At 59.7% G+C, this 27768-nt stretch overlaps 1 protein-coding gene across 3 annotated transcripts in view; it reads right to left on the reverse strand.

Annotated features, from left to right (window-relative positions):
• The window catches only part of STK32C (serine/threonine kinase 32C), a 101462-nt gene that overhangs the window by 30581 nt on the left and 43113 nt on the right, over positions 1-27768 (reverse strand). Inside the window, exon 2 of one of the 3 annotated variants that reach the window (XM_050805517.1) lies at positions 8400-8455. The exons of 1 other annotated variant lie outside the window; for it this stretch is intronic. In XM_050805517.1, coding sequence (XP_050661474.1) covers positions 8400-8455 — 56 coding nt within the window. Of the gene's footprint in view, positions 1-5548; positions 5711-8399; positions 8456-27768 lie in introns of those variants that run through there. One more of the 3 variants, XM_050805519.1, reaches the window with a different exon arrangement.

A 27768-nucleotide genomic window follows, 5' to 3' on the forward strand; every position in this document is an offset into this window, starting at 1 on the left:
ACCCCTCTGCCCCTGGAGCCTGGAGCAGAACCGGCCCTGGCAGAATCAGCTTCCCCACGGCAGGGAGAGCACGATCCCTCCCCCGACCTTTTAGGAGCCTGCAGCTGCTGTGTACACAGAGTTCCTCTGGGTTCTCTGATCAGTGCTGCCATCCCCCGTCCCAACTCTGGCCTGGCGGGGAGGGTGGTCTGTTTAATCCTTAGCATCTCTGTCTCCTTCAAAGCCATGGTGGTCAGACCTAGCACAGCCTGGAACCCCCGAGACTCTCCAGCCCTGACCTTCCCAGAGAAAAGGCAGCTGCTAAGCTGGGTCCCTCAGTGTGGCAGGCAAGTGGATGAGGCCTGGAGAACTGCCAGTAGCCCTGGCAGGGGGCTTCCTCCCACTATCTGGTCAGGGCACGGGGCAGCCTCCTTGGGACCGAGGCAGCTTCTACTAAGGACTGTGATTCGGCAGCTGCTCTCAGAGGCCCCCATGGGAAGCTGGACAGCAGGCCCAAGAGATCCACACGATTCAGGAGACGCCCCTTGCTTTAAAATGTAGGTTTTATTATTACGCAGGTGAGTGAGATCAGGAGACGCCTGCCATTGATGAGATCATTTGTTACAGTTCCCAACAGGAGGAGGGGCATGCCACACCGTGGGGCCACGCAGGGGAAGACCACGGTCTCAGAGACAGACGACGTGATGGGGAAACGCGGGCAGAGCCTTGGCGGAGGCTTCCTCGGGAAAGGTGGGGAAAGCTGGGTGAGCATGCTGGAGGCTGGCCTGTGGGGATACAGGCCTGCCCTGGGCGTCTGGGGTCAGGCCGTGATTCGTGCAGGGGATGTGGACCCGAGCCTGGGAGCACACAGAGGAGACAGCTGGGGGTGGGTTGGGGGTTTCATTTGAAAGGCAACCAAAGGCAAGTGTTTGTGATCTCTAGAAAGTGGCTGGCCCCACAGGGGCAGTCTCTCCAGGGTCAGCAAAGCCCTGACATTAAAGCGTTGGAAACACAGTTCATACATGTGCAATGCATGTACCCACACATACATACCCCATACATTCATGCACACACACACAGAGGCATGCACACACAAACACACAGACATGCATGCACACACACATACATACCACATCCACACATACAGAGGCATGCACACACAGACATGCATGCACACACACATACATACCACATCTGCACATGCACACACAACACACAGACATGCACGCACACATACACATGCTCATGTACACACACAGCCATGCACACATGCATGCACACACGCGTCCATACACGCGGAGGAGGGGGCAAGCTGGGTGGACACTTGGGCAGAGACCAGGCTGCAGTGCTGGAGTGACTGTCCAGCCCTGTCTGGGCCCCCAGTGCTCCTGAAACCCTCGCCCTGGGCCAGGCTGGACATGTGGGGCCAATGTGGGGCCAAGCACTCCCCATCAGAGGTCCAAGGCAGGGAGATCACGCTGCACTTAACCATTTAAACCCCAAAGCCAGAGAGGGTCTGCGGTGCCCAGTACTGCACTCCACACTCCTGAGAGCCACAGGCCAGAACCCTCGGGAAGCTGATGGGCATTTTACAGATTGTGTGAGGGCTCAGGACGAGAGCACTGTGTGCGCTGAACCTCCCCACAGCCTGTCCTGGGGCCCTGGGTCCAGCCAGCAGATTCCTTTGGTCCCCACAGGAGGACAGGTCAGTTCAGCCCAGTAAACATTCTCTGGACCCAGCAACAGCACACGGTCCTCCCCAAGCGGGGGGAGCCCATCTCACACACACAATCACAAAACCACAGCAAAGTCAGCAAAAACCCAAAGCCTGTATCCAACCGTCTTAGTCCCAACTAACGAAGTCCAGAAACACCACTGCTGCAAGGTCCCCAGGGGCACCGCACACTCCCTGCCAGATGGGGGTCATTCTGTGCCACGCACTTGTGGCCGCCACAAAGGACTCCTGCTGCTCTGAGCGGGGTGGCCGGGCGGCGGGCTGGCGAGGAAGCCAGAGCCTGTGCTGCTGCGAAGTGAGAGGCGTCTGGGGAGAAACCCAGGCTCAGCCGCCCGCAGTGACTGCAGCAGCTCCTGCCCCGGGAGCCTGGCAGCAGGCCAGCATCACGGGGCTTCTGCAGACACTGCTGGACATCACCAACTTTCAGAGGCCACTGCTGGCTCCCTTTCAGCCAGGCTTCCCGGACACTAGGGGGCTGACCCACGGCACATAGACCCAGGGTCCTCAGATCCCAAGTCCAGAATCCAGGCCTGGACATCTCAGGAACAGGGTGGACATCGCTCACCATGGGAACACACATCACAAATAAGCAGCCCCCAGGACACCCAGCTTCCAATCGGCAGCAGTGTCCGCTGGCTGCGAACGTGAGGAACAGAGCTGCCTGCCAGGCTGAGGTCACCCAGGCTGCCTTCCGGTGGAGCTGCTATCCTGGTGGCCTGGAGAGCATGAGGCCCCCCAGGGAAGCCCCCCCAGGGCAGAGCCTGGGCTACAGGCAGCGCTGACTCGAGCCCCCCAGGTGGTGGTCTGGGACCCCCATGACTCCAAGCTGGCAACTGAGTTTCATCCCAAAACCCAGACGCCTCCGAGCTCTTCTCGGCCAGTGCTGCTCTCCACCTGCAGCGAATCCCCCCAATGGATGTAAGGAACCCTCAGAACCAGCTCCTCCCGGCCTGGACTCAGAGGCCACAGGCTCAGCCGCTGCGTTACGGCCACACCGGGCAGGGTGGTCCTGCAGCAGCCGCTTGGAGGTTGCCATAGTGACGACAGGCACTGTCTTCTCGCTGAGATAGCACAGGGGGCCCAGGCAAGGTGGAATCCAGGGGCCACACCCACAGGCCCTGCACAGGGACATGGAGCTGGGGAGCCCAGCCAGGCAGCCCTTCTTTACCCACAGACGTGCTCTCCCTCTTCTTGCCTCTCTCTTGGGTTCACCTGAGACGTGGGGTCACTGCAAGGACAGGCGGTTCCTCAGGGTGGGTGGGGGCTGTGGTGAAGGCCTTTTGACCCCCGTTTTCTTAGTTCTTTCCGCACAGCCTGGGAAATGCGGACGCCATGTGCCTGTGCCTCCCTCTCTCTCTCTCTCGGAAAGGGGTTGGCCTGCGGTAAGGGGTGCGCAGGGCAGGGCGAGGAGCCCAGCCAGCTAGGGGGGTTAGAGAGGAGACAGCAGAGGCCCACTCAGGGTCAAGGGGTGGGGCTGCACCCAACTATAACCACTGCCCAACAGCCAGCTGTGCCACCGAGAAATCCATCTGGGCAGGGGGCTCTCGAACCCCCAAAGGAGCACTACACCCCTAGAGACACGCCTGCCTCCTGATAGCTGTGCCCATCAGACACCACCAAGCTGGCGTCCTGGTGCTCCCTGCAGCATTCTGGCCGAGTGGAAACCCAGCCTCTGCCCCTACAGATGTCAACAGGAACATGTGATCTCCCAGCACTTAGCACCTCACACCCAAAACACTCCTAGTTAAGTGGGGGTCTGGCTGTTATTCCCAGGAGCACCAGCCACAGCTTGGCAAAGCCAAAGCCGACCCTCCACCCACACCTGCTGCCCAGGCTAGGTACAAGAGCCACAGGCCCAGCCCACTCAACTCCTCCAGCCAGAAGCACGGCCGTGGCTCCAGAGGACGCCCACTGCCCCTTTGACAGGTGCGAGAAGGCAGGAGGCAGAGCCACGCAGCTCAGGAACAAAGCTGACAATTTAACACTGCGAAAAGTTACAAAATAAAGTCTCTTAGTCACAGTAGCAAAAAGTTACACGTAACAACGTAACAAATAATAACTGCAGGAACAACGTAGCATAAACATAGCAAAATACGAAGAATCAATATAAAAAAGCAGTAGCCTATTTGGGTAAAAGGCCCTAGACCCCTAGAGAGATAAGATCTCAACTTTGCTCTCAATTAATCTGAAAACGTAAATCCTACCCACATCCCAGAGGGGTTACTTTCGATTTTGACAAGACATATTCAAAAATCCATGTGGAAAAATAAACACAAGGGAAGAGCCGGCATTTTTGGCAGAGCGTAGAAGAGGCTCTGGAATACTGCGCCTCGCTAGTCAGCACACCCTGCAGGGGACAGTGCGGGACGCCCAGAGAGAGGCCTGCGCACGGCCACACCCGCAACAGGCTGTCCACAAGCAGTTCCAGACCTCGAGCCTGCCGATTTAAAAGTGCTGAATTCCAGCCAGGCGTGGAGGCTCACACCTGTAATCCCAGCACTGTAGGAGGCTGAGACGGGCAGATCTCTTGAGGTCACGACTTTGAGACCAGCCTGGCGAACACAGCGAAACCGTCTCTACTAAAAATACAAAAAAAAGTTAACTGTGGGGGCACACGCCTGTAGTCCCAGCTACTCAGGAGGCTGAGGCACGAGAATCACTTGAACCTGGGAGGCGGAGGTCGCAGTGAGCCGAGATCACGCCACTGCACTGTAGCCTGGGTGACGGAGGGAGACCCTGACTCAAAAAAAAAAAAAGCAAAAAAAAAAAAAAAAAAAAAAAAAAAAAGCTGAATTCCAAATGGACTCCATTCTCCCTGGAACAGAATGTTTCTTGCCCTGATCGTGAATGAGGCAGCGCTGGGTGCAGACGGCCTTCCAGCATCTATGGGGGCCAGGGTCTGTCGTCCTCTGAGAGGGGCCGTGAGCTGGGAGCTACTGGGAGTGGGGCGGCTGAGGGCAACTGGGGCACGGGGCCAGTGGAGCAGGACCCGAGGTGGGGGGAGTGCAGCAGGAGGACAGAAGGGCATGGGTGGTGAAGGGGCTCTGGTGGCATCACCAGACTACCTTGTTGACTATTTGGAGCAGAAGCCACTGGAAAACAGCACCTGAGGTTGGGGGGGTTCTCTCCGAACTCCCCTCATCTGTCTAAAGACAGACCCTCCAAGAGGAACTGCCAGCTCAGCCCCCCTCTGCAGTTCCACCGGCCCAGGAAGAGGGACCCTCCCCCTGGAGAGAGTCCAAGATCCACCCCCGCCTCAGGCTCAGTCACAAACCATCACAGTCCCCATTGCGTCTCTGGGGGCCCTGTAGTCGTCCCTTAAAGCTGTGTGCCCCCCACGCAGCCCCCACTCCACCTTCTCCCAGCCTGCCCGCCAGCCCTCGGGGCCCACCACTGTTTTGGGTATTTTCTTTTTTCCCCCACGATGGCCCGCACATGTAACACTAACAATAAATTCGTATGCTTTTCCTCCTGCCCCCGTGCCCACTGCCAGCACGTTGCACAGACCCGGCTCAGCCTCAGAAGGCAGCGGGAGGGGCAGCTCCTCCACGGCGCGTTTGGTTCAGGAAACCTTGGCCCAAAGAACAGGAAAACGCTGTACCCCGACCCAGGGGAACCACAGCCCGGAAAGTCAACGGCTTTTAACAGACTTGTGTCCAGAGATGGGGCCCGCCTGACAGGCCAGAGGGGCCGGGGCTCGGCATGGACTTGGGGTTCATGCCCGGCCCAACCTGCACTGGTCTGCGCTCCCCAGCCAAGCCTGGTCCCAGAGAAATCCTGGGGCAGCGACCTCCCCTCCTCCCTGGGGCAGCAGCATCCAAGCCAACCACCCACCAGCTCCGGAAGGACGTGGGAAGGGGCTGCCCCCACCCGTGGTTCCTGTGATCACAGCCCGCAGCCTGAGATAACCGTAGCCTGAGGCTGGAATTCGCTGTCCTGGATTCTGAACAAGCACAATTAGGCAGCGCTGGGGAGGCAGGGGGCTTCTCAGACACCGAGGCCTTCTCAGACACTGCCGGCTGGAAGCTGAGAAGGTGCCAGGCAGAATTTAATCACACAGAGCGGCCCGGGGGCGGGGCGGGGGCGGAGCCTGGGCTGGATTAATGTCTAGGCGGGGGGGGGGGGGGGGGGCGGGGCGTGGGCTGGATGAATGTCTATGCTGGGTGGGAGCAAGACGGGGGTGGAGCGTGGGCTGGATGAATGTCTATGCCGGGTGAGGGGGCAGGCAGGGGCGGAGGGCAGGCTGGAGGAATGTCCATGGCAGGAAGAAAGAGATTTTCTCCAAGTCTAGATTCCTCCCGCTAAGTGGTTAGTCCTGGAATTAACTAAGGCCACCACTTTCAGCTGGACAGAACGGGGGGCACCATGTACTTCAGACCCCAGAGCTGCCTTCAAAACAGTGAAAATGGTAAATTTTGTTATGTGTAATTCACTGTAATTTTTTAAAAATTGAAAACAAAAACAAAAGCCAAGGGCTAGGTCTAGATAATTTGTTTCCAGGAGCGGCGGCCCCAATAGTGGAGCTGTGGCCCCAGCAGGTAGAGCAGCTGCACCATGGCCATTTGGCAGGACCGGACTCTACCCGGTTGGACTCCAAACGCTGTGCCGTCCTGAACGGGTGGGCTCCGGTGCCCTGCCAGGGTATCCCACCCCTTGACCCGGAGCCATTTTCACAGGTGGCTCCAACACTGGCAGGGCCTGGGTGCAGCTAAGCCTGGGCCCACCACCTCCTGCAGGGAAACGGGTGGCTGGGGCCTCTGCTGCTGCAGCCCCTCTGAACTGAGGCCACATGTGAGCAGATGCAGCTACAGCCCAACCACACTCAGAGCCGCCCTTCTCAGCCCTCATCCTTTCGGCTATGGGGTCATTGCCTCGGCCAGTGAAAGAACTGGAAGGACCCCTCCAGGTCAGTGAAAGGCGTCACCTCACCCTCCCCTCGGTGCCAGGCATCCATCCGCAAGTGCTGCACAGGGCCCCTGCAGGCCTGATGAGGAGGCCTAACTGGGAGCCAGAAGGAACCCTCCAGGTGCACGATTACCCTGCATCTGAGCACAGCACCCAGTGACTCCCTCCTGTTCCCCACACTCCACAGTTGCCCATTTCTGGGCCAGCTGGCTTTCCCGAGCCTCTTAAGAACTGGTCTGAGGAGCAGAACCCTGGGGGGGGTCTGCAGACGGTGGCAGGGCTAAGGCTGCCCACCTGTGCTCATGAGAAGGAGGGGACCATCCCCAGGCAGGGGTATAGGGCCAGCAGAGGTGGGGGCAACGGGGGCAATGGGGAGACGCCAGGGCCCCCAGGAAACAGCACCTGCACCCACCAGCCTCGCTCCCCAGGGCAGGTCTTTGCTCCTCAGACGCCCTTGGCCTGGCCCTCTCCAGATGTGCTGGCCGGGCCCAGGCTTCCCAGCCTCCCTCCTTGAACCTGATCTCTGGATGCCTGGTGACTCCTAGGGTCCCCCTAAGCCACCTCTCCTGAACCCCGTCGCAGCTGCCGTCCTCCGCTGCCAGAGGGGAGCAGTCCCCCCCAAACTCCATCCTGCCTGCCCCTTGTGCACCGGCTGTAGGCCTGGGGAATAGAACTGAGGCTCAGCTGGGAGGACAGGAGGGTCTGACGCAGTCCCAACAGCCCTGAGTGTCTCTGACGGACTCCGCCAGCTTCAGCACCTCACCTCGACGCTCAACCGGCCTCACCGGCAACAAAACGGTGCAGGTCCACGGGCACCTCCCCACACGCAGGGACTCAAAAGCACTCTCTCCTCGGTGCACGGGAGCTTTCTCAATGCACTGTGCAAAGGGCCTCATTCGCTCTGACTTTTCATCACCCCAGGCCGCAAGTAACCTAGCAGAGCCATGGCTTGCGATACAATGAAATGGAGGTAATTAATCACATTCAAATACCCTACGCATTATACTCCGGTAGCCCGGCAATCGCTTTAAAAAGGGCTTATGGGGCTTAAATAGACAGTGTCCAGGCAGCTGTACAGCCAGGAGCGGGAGGGAGGCAGAGCCCATCTGCTAAGCCTCGCGGGACAGCTGAAAAGAACTGTCCATTCAGAAGTGATTCATCCACAACAGAGCCGCGCGCAGAAGCCGGAGGGCTAATTTCAACCTTTCCCGAGTGCTCGTTAAGCCTCTTTGAGTTATAATTGCCCCTGATCTCTAGATATTACAAGGCGGCAATCAGGAAGTTAGGTCTGGCCAAGAGAAAACAAAAGGAGCGTAAAGGAACGGGCTCCGTCCAGGCCAGCCAGCAGGCCCACGTGGAGGACAGCAGCCGGGCATTCTGGACGCGGCTGGAGACAGGGATGGGGAAGAGGACAGGGCCCAGCTGAGGATGCACGCTCAGCACCCACCCTCCATCCTGTCCCCTGCAGGCCCTGAGGAGCAGCCGTAGGCACAGCCCGGCCTCTGGGCTCTGGTTCAGCCAAAGCTGCGATTTTGTCCCCGTGGCTCGTGGACGCTGCGGTGTTGGTGACACTATGGGGCCCAGTCTGACGGCGGCACAGCCCGCTGCCTCCATGGGAGGTGCGCCCACGCCCTCCCTAAAGGACCTGGAGCCTCTGCCCGGGTGAGGCTGCTTCTCCTGAGGAGGATGGCGGTAGGTGGACTCAGGGAACAGCACGTCCGACTCCACGGTTCTGCCCCCTCAGCCCTCAGCCCAATCCCCACGCCAGGCCCTGCCTTACCTTGCCAAAGCTGCCCTTCCCGATGGCCCGAAGGATCTGGAAGTGGTCAAAGTTCACTGCAGAATAAAACAGAGGGACACCTGGTGAGGTGGCAGGAAGGCCCCACGTGGCACAAACCCCCACCCCAGAGCAGCTCCTCCACCTCAACACCCCCCACCCCGATGCTGCCAGGGCCCCTCACCCTAGAAGAGGGTCGCCGTGGGGCGGGCTGAACTCTCGCTCCTATGCGAGGCAGGAGGGGCTGAGCCCCAGTCAGTGAAGACATGGGCCTGGGGTCACACACGTCCTATTCCCAGGACTGTTACAGGATTAGGCAGGCGCCCACCACAGCAGGGACACGGCAAGAACGAGCCACACACGCCTGAGTCCGACTCCACTGGGCTGCCGTCCCGGGCACCGGCCACCCCCACTGAAAGCTGCTCCGTCCCGTGAACACCCCCAAACAGGCAGGCCCGGGGTTTTTGGGGAAGCCATGCACGCGTGGGCAGCTGTTCCTGGTTCCCCTCCACCCTGCTCCACGTCTCCAGAGGACAGGGGCGTCGGCCCTGCTGACACTCACTGGGCAAGCCTGGGGGAGTTTGCAAACGGCCCCAAGATGAACGAGAGGCGGCTGAGGGCTGCAGCTGTGTCCACCGTGACCTGAGTGGCCTGGGAGTGCGTGCACCCAGCACGAGGGCCATTCCGCAGGCCTACGCAAAGCTGCAGAAGGCACCGTTTCCCACACCTGCAAGCCCTTCCGGGAGAAGGACGGCCCCCCAATTGTCACTCATGAGACCTGCCCATGTACCCTGCCCAGGGAGCCTCTATCCACACCAAGGAAAAGGATTCTGATGGGCTTTCCAGACCGCCTCCACTTGCCTTTCAAACCCAGGACATTCTCCATACACATAAGACGGGGGGTCCCACAATGTCACCCACTGGCCTCCAGGATGAGCCCCTCCAGATGACTCCCAGGCCAGCAGCTGCCTCCACCTGTGTCCCCAGGCCTACATCCCCAATTCTGTACCCCCAAGCCTGTGTCCCCAGGTCTGTACCCCCAGTGTGCTACACCCATGAAGGGCCTGCACGTGGCTCTCACTGCAAGGCCCTGTGTCCTGGAGCCAGGTTTAGGACACCTACTGGTTCACAACATTTCACTTTTTTACCCACTTTTACCCCAGCCTCATGTTCACTTATTCTGTGGGGAATTTGACATCTGGAACCCACCCCCACAACACACAAACATGGTTATTTTAAAGGCAGGGAAGACACAGCCAAGGCCAGAGGCAGACCCAGGGAGACACTGGGGTGGGTACTGACCACTCCTAGGAGGCACGGCCTGGAGTCTCATCTCATCTCCACTGCTCCCTGGGGGTACCCTGTGCCGTTGGTGGGGCAAGTGCTTTAGGCACTCGGTGTGTGGAGGAGGAGACAGAACGGTTTCTAGAAGAAAGGTTTCTTCACATTTTCCTCTGAACTGGAAAATGCCCACTCCCTTCCCAGGGTGCTCCAAGATAGCACCAGGGTTCAGCACAGACACAGCAGACAAAGTGTCCATCCTCACGGACCCTGGGGACAGAGTCACACACCCAGAGGTCTTTCAGCCTGAGCTACAGGCACCATGACAAAGACCCATGGAGGCTTCAGGGCTTGGAGCACAGGGCAGAGCCGGCATGAAGGTGCAGGGTCGTATCCTGGGGAGAGGACGCCTGTGCTGGGCCCTCCAGACAAGTGGGCATCAGCAGGGGGCAGGGAGAGGGTGCCCAGGTGAGGGGCCAGCCTGGGCACAGGCAGGAAAAGGACCGCAGTGTATGGACAGATCCACAAGCTGGTCAGTGGGTGAAGTGGGAGGGTGGTCAGCAGAGCACCTAGGGGTGAGAAAGGGGCTGTGACCTGTGGCCTTGGTCTCCTCTGCACAAGATGGCAGTGGGGCTTGACTCTGCAGAGGTGGGGAGAGCGCCTTAGAAAGGGGCTCCTCACCTCCCCTCTGCAAGTGCCTAGAAGGGCACTGACTGGCACAGGGGGTCAGAACCAGGTTGACGGAGGGGGTGGGGCTTCAAGGGGTGAGAGAAGAGGCTGCCAGGCATCAGAGCTGGGCACTGGGCAGAGAGGCGGCAGAGGACAGACCGTGCTGCACAGACGAGACCTGTGGCCGACACCCACAAGCTGGCACAACCCCCAAGATCCCCAGCTCCAGGCGGCAGCCACCCCACCCTGCATCCCAGCCTCCTCCCTCAGGAAAACCTACGCACACCCAAACAGAGATTATGTCATCAAGGCAGAGGCTGCTCTGGCACCAGCAAAGCCACTCCGAGGCAGCCCGGGCCACAGCCCCACAGGCAGGGAGCAGCTGCCGCCATGTGGCGTCACCCGACATTACCAGATGTTAAAGGGAAGTGGGCTGCGAACTGGCACGTGTGATGGCCGGGGCTGAACTGGAGGAGGGAAGGGAACAAGAGGGCAGCTGGGCCGTGGCAGGGGAGACAGGGACACTGATGCCATCCAGCAGCCAACCCCAACGGGATGGACCTCAGAGTCTGCGGGGCCTGCCCTCTGCAGTGGGGAGGGGACGGGGTGTCAGGGCAAGGCCCAGGGCTGAGCTGGCTGCCTACAGCTTGGGGAGATGAACTCTGCTGGGCAGCTCTGGGTCCAAGGACCCTCTGTCCACCTAGGCTCCACCCAGGCCCAGGCTGCCGCTGCCTAGAGACCCCTGTGCTCCTTCTTGGAGCACCCGGTAGAGGCAGAAGAGCCCCAGCGGGCACAGAAGCCCATGGTTGGCACAGCGTTGGCCATTCCCAACAGAGCTGAGGACGAGGTTGGTGGTCCACGCCCACGCGCATACCTAGGACGGCCAAATGGCACCTGCTGTGCCAGGCCCCTGACCCTGGCACTTGGCACATGGGTACCTGGAATCCAGTCCTATACTGCCCTGGGAAACGAAGCCAGCATCTTCCTGTGCATGGGCGCGTGCTCTGGTGGCCTCCCCCAGGACCCCAAGCAGCCTGCACAGCGTGGAGCCCTAAGCCTCCGGCCCCCCAAGCTGTGAACCAGCAAGAGAGCCCAGCCACCATCACCTCCACCTTAGAGAATAAGCACAAGTTCCTGAGGTTAGTCCCTCCTGGAGAGGAAAGGGATGGGAAGCAAAATGTATTAAATAACAAGCCAGAAGCATAAGGGAGTCACGGCAACTGTGTCACCTGTGCCTGCACACCTGCGAAGCCAGTACCTCCCGAGGGTGTGAGGAGGAGGCAGCTCCGGCAGGGGCTCCCGGCCAGGAGGCAGCAGCAGGTGAGTGTGTGCCGGGGCGGGGCTGTGGGGTCAGGGCGTGCAGGGGGTGGGGCTGTAAAGTCAGGGGTGTGCTGGGGGCAGGGCTGTGGGGGGTCAGGGCGTGCAGTGGGTGGGGCTGTAAAGTCAGGGGTGTGCTGGGGCGGGGCTGTGGGGGGTCAGGGCGTGTCAGGGGCGGGGCTGTGAGGTGGGAGAGACTTGCCAGGGCGGGGCTGTGGGGGGTCAGGGCGTGTCAGGGGCGGGGCTGTGAGGTGGGGGGACCTGCCAGGGCAGGGCCATGGGGTTGGGGGAGTGTCAGGGGTGGGGCTGAGGGTGGGGCCATGGGGTTAGGGACATGCGGCCCCCACTTTGCAGTGCCTGTGATTTGAACACATCTGTCCCCGCTTCCTGAGACTGACCAGGAGGGCGGCCACAGGGACACCAAGTCCCAGACAGTGGCACCCGAGACAGCCGTGCAGATGCTGCTCAGGGAAGGTGCAGGTGGGACAGGAATCCCGGATGTGGCTCCAGGACACCATGTGAGCAGCAGAGTGGAACCCTGTGGGCAGGGCTCACCGCACCAGCACCCATGAGAAGCCCCCAGCCAAGTGGTCTCTGCCAGCCATGTCCACAGGGATCCCTACTCAGGGACCCACCGTCCCAGATCCTGCCAGGTGAGTCACAGGCACCGGCAGGAGGCTGACCGGCATCGTAGCTATCCTCCGGATGACCGTGGCTCCACCCTGATGCCCAGCTCCTGTTGCCCCCGGGTCAGACACACCTGGCCTTGCCACTGTGCACAGCGGCCCTCATGCCCTCCCGACCCCAGCCCCGAAGGCTCCAAACCAGTGGAACTGGAGACCCAGTGGCTGTTTCAGGTCCCTGCCCGCTGCACCTGCCATTAGCAACCCATGAGGGTCTCTGCACTGCCCCGGGCTGGGCCAGGACCTCCTATGACCACCAGCTCTGCCCCACGCAAGCCTAGGCTCAGCCCCATTCCCGGCTCCCAAAGAAGAGGTCAGCTCTCATTCCAGCACTCAGCAGAGTAGGTAAGGAGAAGGAAGTCCACTGGCAGGAATCTGTCAAAACAGCTCCCTGTGTGCTCTGAAGAGAACAGTATGTAATCAGCCTGGTGTCCCAAGAGTGGCCCTGCAACCACCACGGTCACCAGGAACCAGCGTCTACAGAGTCTATCAAAGTCCTCTCATGAGAGTTCCCGGAGCTCCCTGCACACTGGCTCTGTATCGGGGAGGGAAGGGACTGAGGCCGCAAAGCCCGGGGTGGCACCGGCAGAAGCGGCAGTACCCCGAGGGCAGGTGTGAGTGAGGCGCCTGGGACAGGTCACTGCAGTGAGGAGCCCGGGCAAGCGTTCCTGAACCTTCCAGGTGTCCACCCGGCTTTCCATCAGCAGCATAGAAGTCGGAGACAGTTCTAGGCAAAGGTCAATGTCTGGTTCCAAGCTGGGCAAGCGGCCAGTGCTGCACTCGGAGCCCCCAAAACCAATCCCTGCCTCATGGTGGGCTCCATGCAGGCCACCCCCAAGCCCACCTCCTTGGGTCCTCGGTTTCCTCATCTGCCAGTGGGAGGGTACAGTGAGGGTCTGCATAGCAGAGGCCTGGGTGGGGCCTACGGAGCAGTAGGTGAGCCAGGGACATCCCAGCAGGACCCCACCATCTCTGGGGTCACCCCCAAGGAGCCCTGAGCCCCAGGTCCCACACACCTGCCTCCTACCTGCCACAGGACCAAGCCTGGGGGGCCCGGGAGCCACCACGTGGTCACCCAACAGCAGGGCTGACCCCCGCTCCTGAGCCCCCATACCATGCATCTGCCCCCAGACCCCACCCAGTTTCCCCTAGTCCCTAGTCCCAAGTCCCCTCTCACGGGGGCCCATGGAGGGGGCGGAGGCCAGGCCCCTGCGATGGGAGGGAGGGGGAGAGGGAGCAGAGGAACAGGGCTGTGTGGGGGTGCCGTGGGCAGCCCTGGTCACCAAGGGAGCCAGGCAGGCCCCCAGAAGGAGTGAGTGTGCAGAGGGTTGGGGTGGTCACTTGATCTGGGCCTCAGAGGGGAGTGGGCATGGCCCCTTCCTTATACACAGAGCCTGTTGTGAACCACCGAGGAGCCCTGTGGCCCTGGGAAAGGGGGGCAAAGGAGCCCCAGCACCATCTCTTTACCCCACCGCTCCCCACACTCAGCCCCTGAGGACTTGGGTGAGCACCCCAAGAGGGTGGTAGGTGCCCACCTCAGATCGACCCTGGCTTCTGGGGGTTGAGCCCTGAATGCAAACCCTTCCCTACCCACCACATGCAGGTCAACGCCCTGCACATTCTGGGGCCTCCGACTCATGCCCCCCACTCACATCCCCATCTCATCCTGCTGGGCCACTCAGGGCTGGACCTTGGCACTGTCTGACCAGAAGGCTCTGGTCTAGGACCCGCTGGGGTCATGGGGGCCTGCTAACCAGCCAAGGTCAGAGGTCACCGCGTGAACCACTGGCCAAGCCCATTCCAGACCTGGGAATGAGGAAGATGCCCTCCCAGAGTGAACTCTTCAGAGTGGGGGAAACAGACACTCAACGAGCCAACAGGGTGGCGCCAGGTGCCAGGGAGGGAGCTAAAGCAGGAAAGGGGGAGGGGACCACCGTCCTGTAAGGCCATTGGGAGACATTTCTGAAGGGGACGTTTGGGCAAATCAGCCTGGTGTCCCAAGAGTGGCCCTGCAACCACCACGGTCACCAGGAACCAGCATCTACAGAGTCCATCAAAGTCCTCTCATGGGAGTTCCCGGAGCTCCCTGCACTTCCGGGCAAAGAAGTGTGGGCACGGGTCGTGATTATGGGGGCCAAGACGGGTCTGTCACGTTCCTCAGCGTGATTTACGCCGTGTGATACTGTCAGCGCATTCTCTACCCGTGCTGCCCACCTCTCAAATTAGGATGCAGGTAAGAGGAGGAAGCAACGCGGCTCCCCACAGTCCCATCTCACAGCCAGCAGGTTCCTTCCCAGGAACCAGGACTGCCTGAAGGAAGCACCTCTGTACTTGCCTGCGCACGACGGCGTGGGGCAGAGCAGCTCGGAGCTCCAGGCCCACCAGCACCCACCCTCATTGTGCAACTTGACCAAAGGGCCACAGACACAATCTTCCCAGAAGAGCAAATGCATTAGAATCGAGGGTTTTAAAAATATTCATTCTTCACGGAAGGCTTTTATTTTTTGGCGTTGTCAACTGAGAGCAGTCCTATAAGAATCGAGCACGGGGACGCCTCCTCCCAGTTCACTCTGGATTCTGCGTCCACACGGGTGAGTTGAGAAACCAACACCAGCCTCCCACACCTCTCACGGTGTCCGGCAGCGTCTCCAGGTCCTCCCCAAGGGCTGCTGGCTGGGGTCTCGGTCCCTGAACCAGGTCCCACAATCAGGGATAGGTTGTCTCGAGACTCATCAGCACTAAGCCCGGCACCCAGACAGCATGGATGTTCGTCCTCCCTAGCGCAGCATTTGACTGTTCTCAAGAGTCTCGCCGCCATCCCCAGGCTTACTAGGAGCAACAAAACAACCAGAGGAAAGGTAAGGAGCTTTTCCAGAAAGCAGCTCTCCAACGGCAATTGTTTCTGGTTGTTTCTGGTTTCCCGGTTGCCGGCACAGGTGGCCCATCCACATGTCTGCCGGGAAGGTCCTGCCAGGCCTGGGAACTGGGCGAGAGGGAGCTGGAGGGAGCGGAGGGAGCTGGAGGGAGCAGAGGGAGCTGGGGAGAGCCGAGGGAGCCGCCCCTCTACAGCACATCTAAGGCCAAACACCGGCTCAAAGTAGGAGACAGCGAAGACGTCGCCTCTGGCACAGCCACCACCGAGTCCAAGGTAACAGCGTTAGGTGACATTTCAACATTTTCCCCAAGAATAAAACAATGATCTGCCCTGTGGGCCTGGCTAGAACCTTCATCCTGCCCTGCAGGGACCCGCCTCTGCGTCTAGCACTCGGCCGAGCAGCTGGCCCACGTGGGTGTGGAAGGAGCACTTCAAATAACAAACCATCTGGGGAAAGCCCGAAGCCCCAGCAGGGTTTCAGGTTAAAACCCAGTCTTTTCATAAGCCAGGGCTTGTATCAAAACTGGTAAGAAAATGCTCCCAGTGAGGGCCCAGGAGAGTAAACAGAGGCTGCTGCAGGGCACCGGGAGCCAGCGCTATGTCACCCCGGCACAATGTGTGCACCCCTGACGAAAGCTGCCCCAAGAGCTGGAGAATCAGCTCTGCTCCCGACACCCCAGGTCCCCTCCTGATGTCTTTGGAGGCCCAGGAAGTGGGTGCTGGGCAGTTTCAGAGCTGCCACGTGGTAGGTGAGCTGCCCACAGCTGCAGGCATGTCCCAGGCCTGGGACACTTTCCTTCACAGCTCACCCCACCCGCTCGTCCAGGAGAGGCCCCCACCTCAGAGTGTCCTCAGGCAGAACCAGCCCCTTCACCCATGGGAAGACTGCACACCAGAAGTGGACATTACTAGGAGAGCTGTCACAAAGATCAAATGTCACACGTGGTTGAAATGCACGCAGAAGTTGATTAAATGCCATCTCGTCTCCTATGACCCGGGAAGGGCTTGTGATGAGGAGAATCGTCCCACAGGACTCCAAGACGCTGGCCCTGCAGAGCTTGTGTGGCCTCTGGGGATGTCTGGCCCACACGGGGCTCCTGCCTTAGGAAACACCGGGCTGGGTGGAAGAGTCGGAACCGGCCCAACAGCTCCTCCTGGCAATGGGTGCGCCCCCACCCTCCGCCCCTGGGGCACCCTGGCCCACTGGGTGAACAGGAGCCACAGGAGTCACCAGACATCACCTCACAGACCCCTCACCCTCTCTCGCCACGGCCTGTGGGGACAAAGACTCACCAGGCTGACAGGCAGGATGACACAGATGGGGACAAGACAGGTGGGGCTAGAGCCAGGCATCGGAGCCGCTGGGCAGGGGTGGGGAGGCTCCCGAGTTACAGCAGGGAACACGGAGCAGAAGCGTCCAGCCGCAGCGCCCGGGAAAGGAGCACAGGGCCCTGGAGGAAGCCAGTCCCTCAATCTTTGCTGGGCCCCACGCAGTTTCCTGCACCACTGAGGATGTCTTGAAACACCAGGGCAGGAAGGTCAGAGGTCAGGAGAGGGGATGTGGGCGTGGGTGCTGGCCTCTGACCCTGGACTCCTCAGTTGAGAGGGGGCCTGGAGCCTCGAGGTCATGCCTGGGTGCCAGTGCCATGGCCCAGCATTATGTGCGCTGCCCACGCGTCTCAGAGGGCCCACCTGGCCACCTTCCCCTTCTCCACTGTCCCCTCACCCAGGAGCAGACGGGCAGACCCCCGTGACCAGCAGCCGGCAGCCTCTGCATACCCTGGAGCCCTGGTGTCCAGCTCGGATTCGCCCAGGTGGCCTGGCAGCTTCCCAGCATCCCCGGGCAGTTCCAGGACAGGGCTCTGTCCCCAGCTGGCACCACTGCCCTTCCAGCCTCGGGGAGCCAACTGGGGTCTTACTGTGGGAACATACCCTGTGCCCCAGGCTCTGTCTTGGCAGCAATGCCCTCACCCTTTTCTGTGAAAGACACATCCAGGATGTGGCAGCAGCCCAGAGCTGAGGCCTGTGGGGCCCCGGGCTCTGAAACAATCGTGGCTTCTCCTGCCCAGGTACATACCCAGAGCCGGGGGTCCTGGTGCCCGCACCCCCGGCAGGACCCTGTTGAGGGCAGCATTCTTGCCATCTCCCTCCCCCACCTTAATTACAGTGAAAGCTTCCACCCATGAAACACGTTCAGGGGTAACTTCCCCGGCCAGTTCTGTGGATTCTGGTCCTGTCTGGTCTGAAATTGTCTGGAACCATGTTCTGGGGTTTAATATCGACATCCTCAGACAACATGGGGAACTGCCATCAATTAGTGATTAAGGCAACTGCCTGAGCAACAAAGCATCTCCGGGCAGCGGAGGCTCAGGCCCTCCAGGGCCTGAGGGGTGGTGCCTGAGACCACAGAGAGTCGCCCACAGCAGCAGGGACCACTCCCCCCACCGCTAGAGTGGTGGGCAGTGGCGCCTCCCCCGGGCCGCCCAGAGGGGTCCTGCTGTCCGAGGCCTGGCCCCACCCACTCCTGCCTCTCACTGCACAGGGCCCCGCATTCCAGGACCACCCACAGGGGCACACCTGGAGGACACCGAGGCCGCCTGGCCCTGCAGCAGCTGAGAAGCCTGCTCCTGGGGCTGCCCGTCCAGAGGTACAGACACTCAGGCCGCGCCCCGGACCCCGCCCAGAGGTACAGACACTCAGGCCGCGCCCCGGACCCCGCCCAGAGGTACAGGCACTCAGGCCGCGCCCCGGACCCCGTCCAGAGGTACAGAGACTCAGGCTGCGCCCCGGACCCCAGAGCAGAAACGGAGCTGGCCCTGACTCAGGGTAGGGCTTGGGGCACCTCCTGGGTCCTGAACCCTGAGGCAGGTGTGCCCAGCCAGGTAGGGAGGATGCTGGCCGCAGCAGCAGCAGCACTGGATAAGGGGGAGCAAGCCCAGGCACCTGCCCCAGCCTGTCCTCTCCCCAAACACAGATCCACAAGTTCTCAGGCCCCGGTGGGGTCAGCGGTACACACTGGACCTGCTCTGGCAAGGCCTTGGCACCTGCACCCCAGTGGAAAGGGTGCCCTGGCCTGTGTCGCCAATGCTGCCTGGGCCGGCTCCATCTCCCCCAAGCTTGGACCTCAGCCGGCTCCTGGAACAGGGTGCTCAGGACAGAGCAGGTACCCAGCCAGCAGGGAGGTACCCACGCCCCCAGCCTCAGTGAATCGTCTTCCAGGAGCTGTCCCATAACGAACAATCATGTGATTTCCAAGTTGGGAGGGGCGGCACCTGAGGAGCGTTTCCAGCTCAGGTCCCCCACCCTTCCTCAAGAGGCCTAGAGGCCCATCCAGAGTCCAGAGGGGGAGGGGGTCCTGCTGTCCCGGGCTCAGCCTGTGGGGGCCAGGGCTGCAAACAGCAGAGGGATGAAGGCAGGAGCAGCCCAGTAGGGCTGGCTCTGGTCTCTGCAGCCTGGGGCAGGGCCAGGCCACTGGGGCCCGAGGCTTGCAGGGGCCTGACAGGGGCCTAAAGGTGCAGACGGGAAGCTGGAGCCCAGCCCGAAAAGGGAAGGGTGCTCCCTTCCCCGATGCCACCACCCCAAAACCACTGCAGTCACTGCCACTGGAGACATCCACTGTAGGGACCAAGGCCACCTCCACCCTGCTCAGGCCTCCCCAATCTCCAGGCCTCTGGGAGGTCTCTCCACTTGGAAACATCCCAACCCCATCCTTCAAGCTCCCCTCCCTCCACAGCACTGCAGGGACCCCCAGCAGATGGGAGCCCCACAGGCTCGCGGTTGATGCAGGGCACAGCCAGGGACCCACACGGGCGAACATCACGCAAGGGTGTGGAGCGCAGGAAGGGGAAGGGCAGCGCACACAGGACCCCCGCTCCGTCTGCGTCAGTGACACCCACCCTCCCGGGGCACTCCTGCTCCCGCGGCTGGGGATCGAAGCCAACCAGCCCAGCAAGGAGCCCTGGCCTGGGAGCAGATGGATGGGCAGGGCCGTGTGTCCTGGGGTGCAGCTGCATCAAGGGCCACACTCAGGACTTGCTGTGGGGCCAGCTGGGGGCTGCCCATGAGGCTGGGTCCTCAGTGGGAGGAGGCCTGTGGCTACGGGAAATCCCCTGAAAGACCCCAGAGGTCAGTGTGTTCAGAGGCCAGCATGAGATGGGGAGGTGTGTGGCTAGGCCAAGGCTGGAAAAAGCCCTGTCCACCCATCCACCCTTCCATCCTCCCATCTGCAGCCCCTGGGGTCCTGCGCAGCCCTCCCACATCCATGCCACTGTCTCCCACAGAGGGAGACGGCACAGCCCTCCCACACCCATGCCACTGTCTCCCACAGAGGGAGACGGCACAGCCCTCCCACACCCATGCCACTGTCTCCCACAGAGGGAGACGGCACAGCCCTCCCACACCCATGCCACTGTCTCCCACAGAGGGAGACGGCACAGCCCTCCCACACCCATGCCACTGTCTCCCACAGAGGGAGACGGCACAGCCCTCCCACACCCATGCCACTGTCTCCCACAGAGGGAGACGGCACAGCCCTCCCACACCCATGCCATTGTCTCCCACAGAGGGAGACGGAGGGGCTCCCAGGAAGAGGTGGCTCCTGGCAGCCACAGGCCCCTAGGCCAGCGGGCTGTGGTCGTTCGAGGTGCCCGAGAGCTTCCAGGGGGTGGGGCGGAGTTGGAGGAGGAGTGACTCAGAGCAGGGAGGGGGCGTCACGCCCCCTGCAGCCAAAGTGACGGGCGGGTGGAGCCGCGAAGGAGGGGGTGGCAGGATGCCGCCTGTTCTGGCACGGAAAGCCACATCACCCCTGCCCACCCCATCTGGTGCCCGCCTGCCGGCCCCCTGCTGCTGGCCCCCTGCCCTGCCCTCTCTCTGCTTCTGTCCCCAGGGACGCCCACTGTGAGCCAATGATGGCAAGCCAAGGCCTGACACCCCCACAATCCTCCCACCTCCCACCATCCACCAGGCCCCTCTGCAGACACTAGGAGGGGGCTCCAGAACCAAATACCCCCCAGGAGGCCCACCAGCTGCCCTGGGCTGGGGTCTCCTCTGCACCTGGAGGTGGAGTCCAGGGCTCTCGAGCCTCCACTGTGCAGCCTGCCTGAGGCCCAAAGGAGGCCACGGCCCAGCAGGCCCCTGAAAGCCACAGCCCCTGGCATGGGCTGCAAAGACCAGCGAGGCTCCCCTCAGTGCACGGACGCCACTGGCCCCGGAAAATCAGTCAGGACGAAGGGCTCCACGTCCCAAGTACCCTCACTGCCCCGTCCTTGTCACCCCAACACACACATGTGTGATGAATGCCAGCTGAGTGGCCCCCAGGACCACCCCGGGAGCAACACCAAGTGTCCCAGCCCCAGGACATCGGCCTGACCTGACCTAGAGAGGGGGGCGGCCGCCTCTCCTGGATCTGCAGTGGACGGGCAAGAGGGCCCGGTGGCCAAGGCTGGGCTGGTGTCTGCCGGGCACAGCGGGAACTGAGCTCCTGTCTGATTTTCACACACATTAGCACTTGGTAGAGTGGAAAGCACCTTTCCTTAAACCGTCAACAGCAGTTCCGCACGGTCTCCTTTTCCTAAAACGCAAAGCACAGCCCTGGCCGCCCCCTCCCCAACCACCACCCCACGGGGCCCTTCCAGGGCTCTTTGCGAAGAACAGGCGGAGCCCGTGTCATCCTCAGGACGGGTCCAACGTGCTGTCCTGGGTGGCTGGGCTAGTGCACAGGCCTTCCTCTGGAATTCCTCCCAGCCCACCCAGTAGGAACAGGGCAGCGGGCTCACGGCTGGCCCTCCGGGCACCTGACACCCTGGGTACCGACTGCTGTCCACGCTGACGCTGTGAGGACTGGCAGGCCCTGGAAGGGAGCTGCCTCTGGACTCACACGTATTCCCAGCGCCTCTCCTGAGCGGGCCCAGGCCAGGCGGTCGCACACCTCAGGGCTGGACGAGGACCCCAAACACCACAGTGCTGAGGGGGGGCTGGAAGGGCCTCGAGGGCATGGCCTCTTACAACATGAAGGTCCCCGCCCACGCGCAGACAGGGGTTAAGGATGACCAGTTCATCAGGAAAGAATTTTATCCTAGAAATGCTAATGGCAAATGGTAGGAAAATATCTCCAACTAAAAGAATTCACTCGACAACACATGAACAGGGCTATGGCTTGGGAGGCCCTGCACCAGGTACTGTGGGCACAGCTGGGGCATGGACAGGGCTATGGCTTGGGAGGCCTTGCACCAGGTACTGGGGCATGAACAGGACCATAGCCAACTGTTCTCAACCGCGTGGGTACCTTCCCCATCCCAGCCTCCAAGCCCTGGGGCAGGTGGGAAAATGGGCCCTGCAGGACCCTCCCTCCTTCTATCCAGGGTAAGAGGTAACCCCCTGATATGGTTTGGCTCTGTGTCCCCACCCAAAGCTCATGCTGAATTGTCATGCCCAGTGTTGGAGGAGGGTCCTGGCGGGAGGTGACTGAATCATGGGGGCCGAGTTCCCCCTCACTGCTCTCGTGATTGTGAGTTCTCATGAGATCTGGGCGTTTAAAAGTGTAGGTCACTTCCCCTTCACTGTCTCCTTCCTGCTCCGGCCATGAGGACGTGCTGGCCTCCCCTTGGCCTTCCGCCGTGACTGTAAGTTTCCTGAGGCCTCCCAGCCAGGCTGCCTGTAGAGCCTGCAGAAGTGAGTCCATTAAACCTCTTTTCTTCATAAATTATTGCCCAGTCTCAGGTAGTTCTAGCAATGTGAGAACGGACTAATAACCACCATCTCAGGAAACCACGCCCGGCATTCCGGAGCAGCCCCTGCAGTTTCCCTGTGACACTCACTACAGACTCTCTGGGATGTGGACCCTCGCAGGGCAGGTCGCCTGAATGAAGGAGCTGTGTGTTTTCAACCGGCCTGAATAGGCCCATCAGGCTTCGCGGGGCGGGGGTTGCCAGCTTCCTGTTATGGGTGAGTCTCCTACATGGGCTCCAGACCAAGGGCCGAGCACGCACATCATGGAGGCCCCGTGCACACACGCCACAAATACGCACTGCGTAAAGTTTGGTTCAGGAAAAAAGAATCCAAGCTAAACCCTGGTGATGTTGAGAGAGGGTCACCTGGCTCAGGGACCCTGGAGTCAAAGCCGTCCCCAGAAATAACTGCTCAGGATGAGGAGACGTTGACACATCCTCCCAGCCATGCTGTCGGGGACAGCAATGGCCTCCGTGTCCACCTGACCCCTGGCCCTGTTCAGCCACTGGGGGATGCACCAAAGCCCACCCTCAGCTCTGGCCCAGGATCCTCGCAGGTGTCCGGCTTGCAGACAAGGACGTGGCACCACTGAGAGCCAACCGCATGGGAGGGGCAGGAGGTCAAGCTGGAGCCAGCACGAAATCCGCCCCCAGGGCCCCTCTGCCTCCACCAGCTCCCGTGTGCCAGGGAACGGGCTCCACCCCAACCCCAACGCCCCCCACACCCTCCCGTGTGCCAGGGAACGGGCTCCACCCAAAACCCCAACACCCAACGCCCCCCACATCCCTCCTGTGTGCCAGGGAACGGGCTCCACCCCAACCCCAACGCCCCCCACACCCTCCCGTGTGCCAGGGAACGGGCTCCACCCCAACCCCAACGCCCCCCACACCCTCCCGTGTGCCAGGGAACGGGCTCCACTCCAAACCCCAACGCCCCCCACACCCTCCCGTGTGCCAGGGAACGGGCTCCACCCAAAACCCCAACACCCCCCACACCCTTGGACACACAGGCCGCCATCTCGGGATGCTGGGTGCTGCTGTCGAGTCCTGGGTGTTTCAGGGGGCTGCTTCCCAGACCCTCACCTTTGGATCATGTCATTCAAGGGGACCGTTCTGCTTCCTCGGCCCACCTGCAAGCAGGAGCCAGCAGACACCCATGAGGAACAACCCACTGCTCTGCACCCAGCGCCCCGTGGCCGAGGCTGGGCCCCATGCAGTGCTCACGGGGGCCACCAGTGGCCGGGCGGGCACTGCTTCACCACGTGCATGTCACCACCTGGAGGGCAGGGAGGGGGCGAGACGGGGCCCAGTTAAAGCCTGCGCCCAGCACCACAGTGGCGCCTGGGGGCCCCTGGATGTGCCAAGGCCCACAGGAGCACAGGGGACAGGCCGTGAGGTCAGAGCTGCCAGACCCTCCCTCCCAGAATCCCGTCAGGACGTTAATTCGGGGCCCCAGCAGGCCCATGGCCCACAGAGATCTGCCTCCCCTCAGTCCGGCCCCTGGGGCTGCGAGAAGTTGACAGACTGGTGTCCCCACCTCCCGCAGGCCTCAGAGTCTACGAGCTTAGGCCTTGGAGACGACCCCTGCTTCCCACGGGGAGGCCGCGGGGACTACGAGCTTAGGACTTGGAGACGACCCCTGCTTCCCACGGGGAGGCCGCGGGGACTACGAGCTTAGGACTTGGAGACGACCCCTGCTTCCCACGGGGAGGCCGCGGGGACTGCAAGCTTAGGACTTGGAGACGACCCCTGCTTCCCCACAGGGAGGCCGCCGGGACTACGAGCTTAGGACTTGGAGACGACCCCTGCTTCCCCATAGGGAGGCCGCCGGGACTACGAGCTTAGGACTTGGAGATGACCCCTGCTTCCCCACAGGGAGGCCGCAGGGTTGCCAGGTGGCTGGAGAAGCTCCCTGGGAAGGAATGAGGCACCTGGAACTGACAGATGACCTCAGTAAAGTTTCAGGAAACAGAACCAACATAACAATCCGCAGAGTCACGCACCCCTAGGCTGGCTTCCGGATGGGTGGGTCTGGAACGTGGACATCTCTGCACGGCCAGCTCCATCAGGACACACAGACAAGACAGGAAGGAGCGGGTCTTCAGAGGGAGCTGCCCAGGCTCCTCAACCCTGTGCGTCCACACCAGGTCTTCCAGTGGAAGGACAGCCAGCCCCCGATCCAGCGCCACACCCTCAATTACCAGTGGGCAGAGGCACAGGGAGAAAGCAGCCCTGGCTCCGCACACTGAGGCAGCTCAGGATCCTCGTGTGGACATGGACAACAGGAGCCACCAGACGCTGCAGGCCTGCTCTGAGCTCCTGCAAGCAAGTCCCGGAAGACCCCGCGAGCACGGCAGCCTCTTCATGAAGCGCAAACACAAGTAGGATGGAGCAAGTATCACTCGGGCAGGGATCTACACGTCATCAAAGTTTTCAACACCCTGAAAGGAACTACAGTCATAAAATCCCGGCTGCCGGGGAGAGCACAAAGCAGGGGCTTATGGCAGTGTCCGAACTCTGTGGCGACACGGTCCGTGGGAGCAGACAAGAAATCAAACACACGTGGGAAAGTCACTAACAAGTCTGCCTCCCTCGAGGAGATACGGTGGCCCCCATGCAGGGCCAGGTTCACAGGGGCACAGACCCCGACCACGGGCAGACGGCCTGCAGAAGCCAGCGGAGTGACCTTGGTACCACAGTGGGGGCTCCTCATGAGAGGTGGGCCACAGGGAACACGACCCACGAGGCAGCCACAAGGTGAAGGCAACTCCAGCACCATCGGTGCACAAGCAGGTAAACCTGATACGGCACAGCCACCCCGGGGAATGTGCATCAGCCACTCCGAGGCACAGGGCAGAGGCCCCGGCCAGCACAGTCGGGCAGGAGAAAGAAACCAAGGAATCCAAACAAGAAAAGAGGAGGCCAAATCACCTCTCCTCGCTGACAACAGGATTCTATGCCTAGAAAACCCCAAGGACTCCTCCAGAGGGCTCCTGGAACAGACAAACGACCTCAGTAAAGTTTCAGGATACAGAATCAACATACAACAACCCACAGCATTTTTATACACCAGTAACCTTCAAGCTGAGAACCAAACCAAGAAGACAATCCCATTTACAATAGCCAAAAAATAAAATAAAATACCCAGGAATACACCTAACCACAGAGATGAAACGAGTTCTACAAGGGGAGCTACAAAACACTGCGGGAAAAATCAGGGGCCGGGCACAGTGGCTCACGCCTGTAATCCCAGCACTTTGGGAGGCCAAGGCAGGTGGATCACCTGAGGTCAGGAGTTTGAGACCAGCCTGGACAACATGGTAAAACCCTGTCTCTATTAAAATACAGAAAATTAGCCAGGCGTGGTGCACACCTGTAATCCCAGCTACGCAGGAGGCTGAGGCAGGAGAATGCTTGAATCCTGCAGGCAGAGGTTGCAGTGAGCCACGATTGCACCATTGCACTCCAGCCTGGGCAGCGGAGAGACAGTCTGTCTCAAAAAAATAAAATAAAACAGAAGTCAGAGATGACACAAACAAGTGGAAACGCATCCCATGCTAACAGATTGGCAGAATCAATACTGTTAAAATAGCCATACTGCCCAAAGTAATCTACTGATTCGACGCTCTTCCCATCAAACTACAAAGTCATTTTTCACAGAAATAGGAAAAACTATCCTAAAATTCACATGCAACCAAAAACGAGCTCAAACAGCCAACGCAATCCTAAGGAAAAAGAACAAAGCCAGGGGCATCACATTACTGGACTTCAAACTATATTACAGGGCCACAGTAACCCAAACAGCATGGCATTGGTACAAAAACAGACACACAGATCAATGGAACAGAATGGAGAACCCAAAATTAAGGCTGCACACCTACAACCATCTGATCTTTGAAAAAGCTGACAAAATCAAGCAATCAGGAAAGGACTCTCCATTCAATAAACGGTGCTGGGAGAGTTGGGGAGCCACAGGCAGAAGAATGAAGCTGGACTTCTACCTTTCACCATATACAAAAATTAACTCAAGGTAGATTAAAGACTTAAATGTAAGACCTCAAACTATAAAAGTTCTAGAAGAAAAGCTAGGAAACACCCTTCTTGACATCAGCCTTGGAAATAATTTACGACTAAGTCCTCAAAAGCAATCAACACAAAAACGAAATGTGACAAGGGGAACCTAATTAAGCTAAAGAGCTTCTGCATGGCAAGAGAAACCACCAACACAGTAAACTGAAAACCTAGACAGGGAGAAAACATTCACAAACTACACATCCGACAAAGTTCTAATACTCAGAATCTATAAGGAACTTAAACAACTGAACAAGGCAACAAACAAATAAACCTATTAAAAAAAATGGGTAAGATACAGCTGGGCGCGGTGGCTCACACCTGTAATGCCAGCACTTTGGGAGGCTGAGGTGTGTGGATCACGAGGTCAGGAGTTCAAGACCAGCCTGGCCAAGATGGTGAAATCCCATCTCTATTGAAAATACAAAAATTAGCTGGGTATGGTGGCAGGTGCCTGTAACCCCAGCTACTCAGGAGGCTGAGGCAAAGAACTGCTTGAACCCACGAGGTGGAGGTTGCAGTGAGCCGAGATCATGGCGCTGCACTCCAGCCTGGGCAACAGAGCAAGACTCCGTCTCAAAAAACAAAACAACAACAACAACAACAACAAAACAGGTAAAATACATGAATACTTTTCAACAGCAGACATCCAAATGGCCAACGAGCACATGAAAAACATGCTCCACATCGCTAATCATCAGAGAAATGCAAATCAAAGCCACAATGAGACACCATCTCACACCAGTCCGGATGACTATTATTAAAAAGTCACAAAACAACAGATGCTGACAAGACTGCAGAGAAAAGAGAACAAACGCTTATACACTATTAGTGGGAATCTAAATTAGTTCAGCCACTATGGAAAGCAGTTTGAAGATTTCTCAAAAAATACCATTTGACCCAGCAATCCCATTATGGGCAAGTATCCCAAAGAAAACAAATCGTTCTACCAAAAAGACACGCGCATTCGTGTTTATCGTGGCGCTAATCACAACGGCAAAGACATGAACCAACCCAGGTGCCCATCCACAGTGGACTGGCTAAAGCAAATGCGGTACCTATACACTGTGGCATATTACACAATCGTAAAAAAGAACAAGGTCATGGCCTCTGCGGCAACATGGATGCAGCTGGAGGTCGTAATCCTGAGTTAATTAATGCAGGAACAGAAAACCAAATACCACATGTCCTCACGTGTAAGTGGGAGCTAAGCACTGGGCACAAGTGGACATAAAGACGGGAACAATGGACACTGGGACTGCGAGGCAGGGGACAGGAGGAGGGGTTGAGGGTTGAAAAATCAGCCACTGGGTACCATGCTCAGTGCCTGGGTGACAGGATCAATCGAACCCCAAACCTCGGTATCACGCAATATACCCAGGCAACGAACCTGCACCCTCAAATCTAAAATAAAAGTTGAGATTATGTAATCCTGGCACTTTGGGAGGCCGAGGCAGGTGGATCTCCTGAGGTCAGGAGTTCAAGACCCACCTAGCCAGCATGGCGAAACCCCATCTCTACGAAAAATACAAAAATCAATAAATAAATAGCTGGGCATGGTGGTGGATGCCTGTAATCCCAGATACTTGGGAGGCTGAGGCAGGAGAACTGCTTAAACCTGGGAGGCAGAGGCTGCCGTGAGCTGAGATTGTGCCGCTATACTCCAGCCTGGATGACAGAACGAGACTTCATCTCAAAAAAAAAGTTGAAAAGGAAAAGCGGGACGCAGTGACACATGGTCTGAGCTGGAA

Source organism: Macaca thibetana, chromosome 9, assembly GCF_024542745.1.
Source record: "Macaca thibetana thibetana isolate TM-01 chromosome 9, ASM2454274v1, whole genome shotgun sequence".
NCBI classification, from domain to species: Eukaryota; Metazoa; Chordata; class Mammalia; order Primates; family Cercopithecidae; genus Macaca; species Macaca thibetana.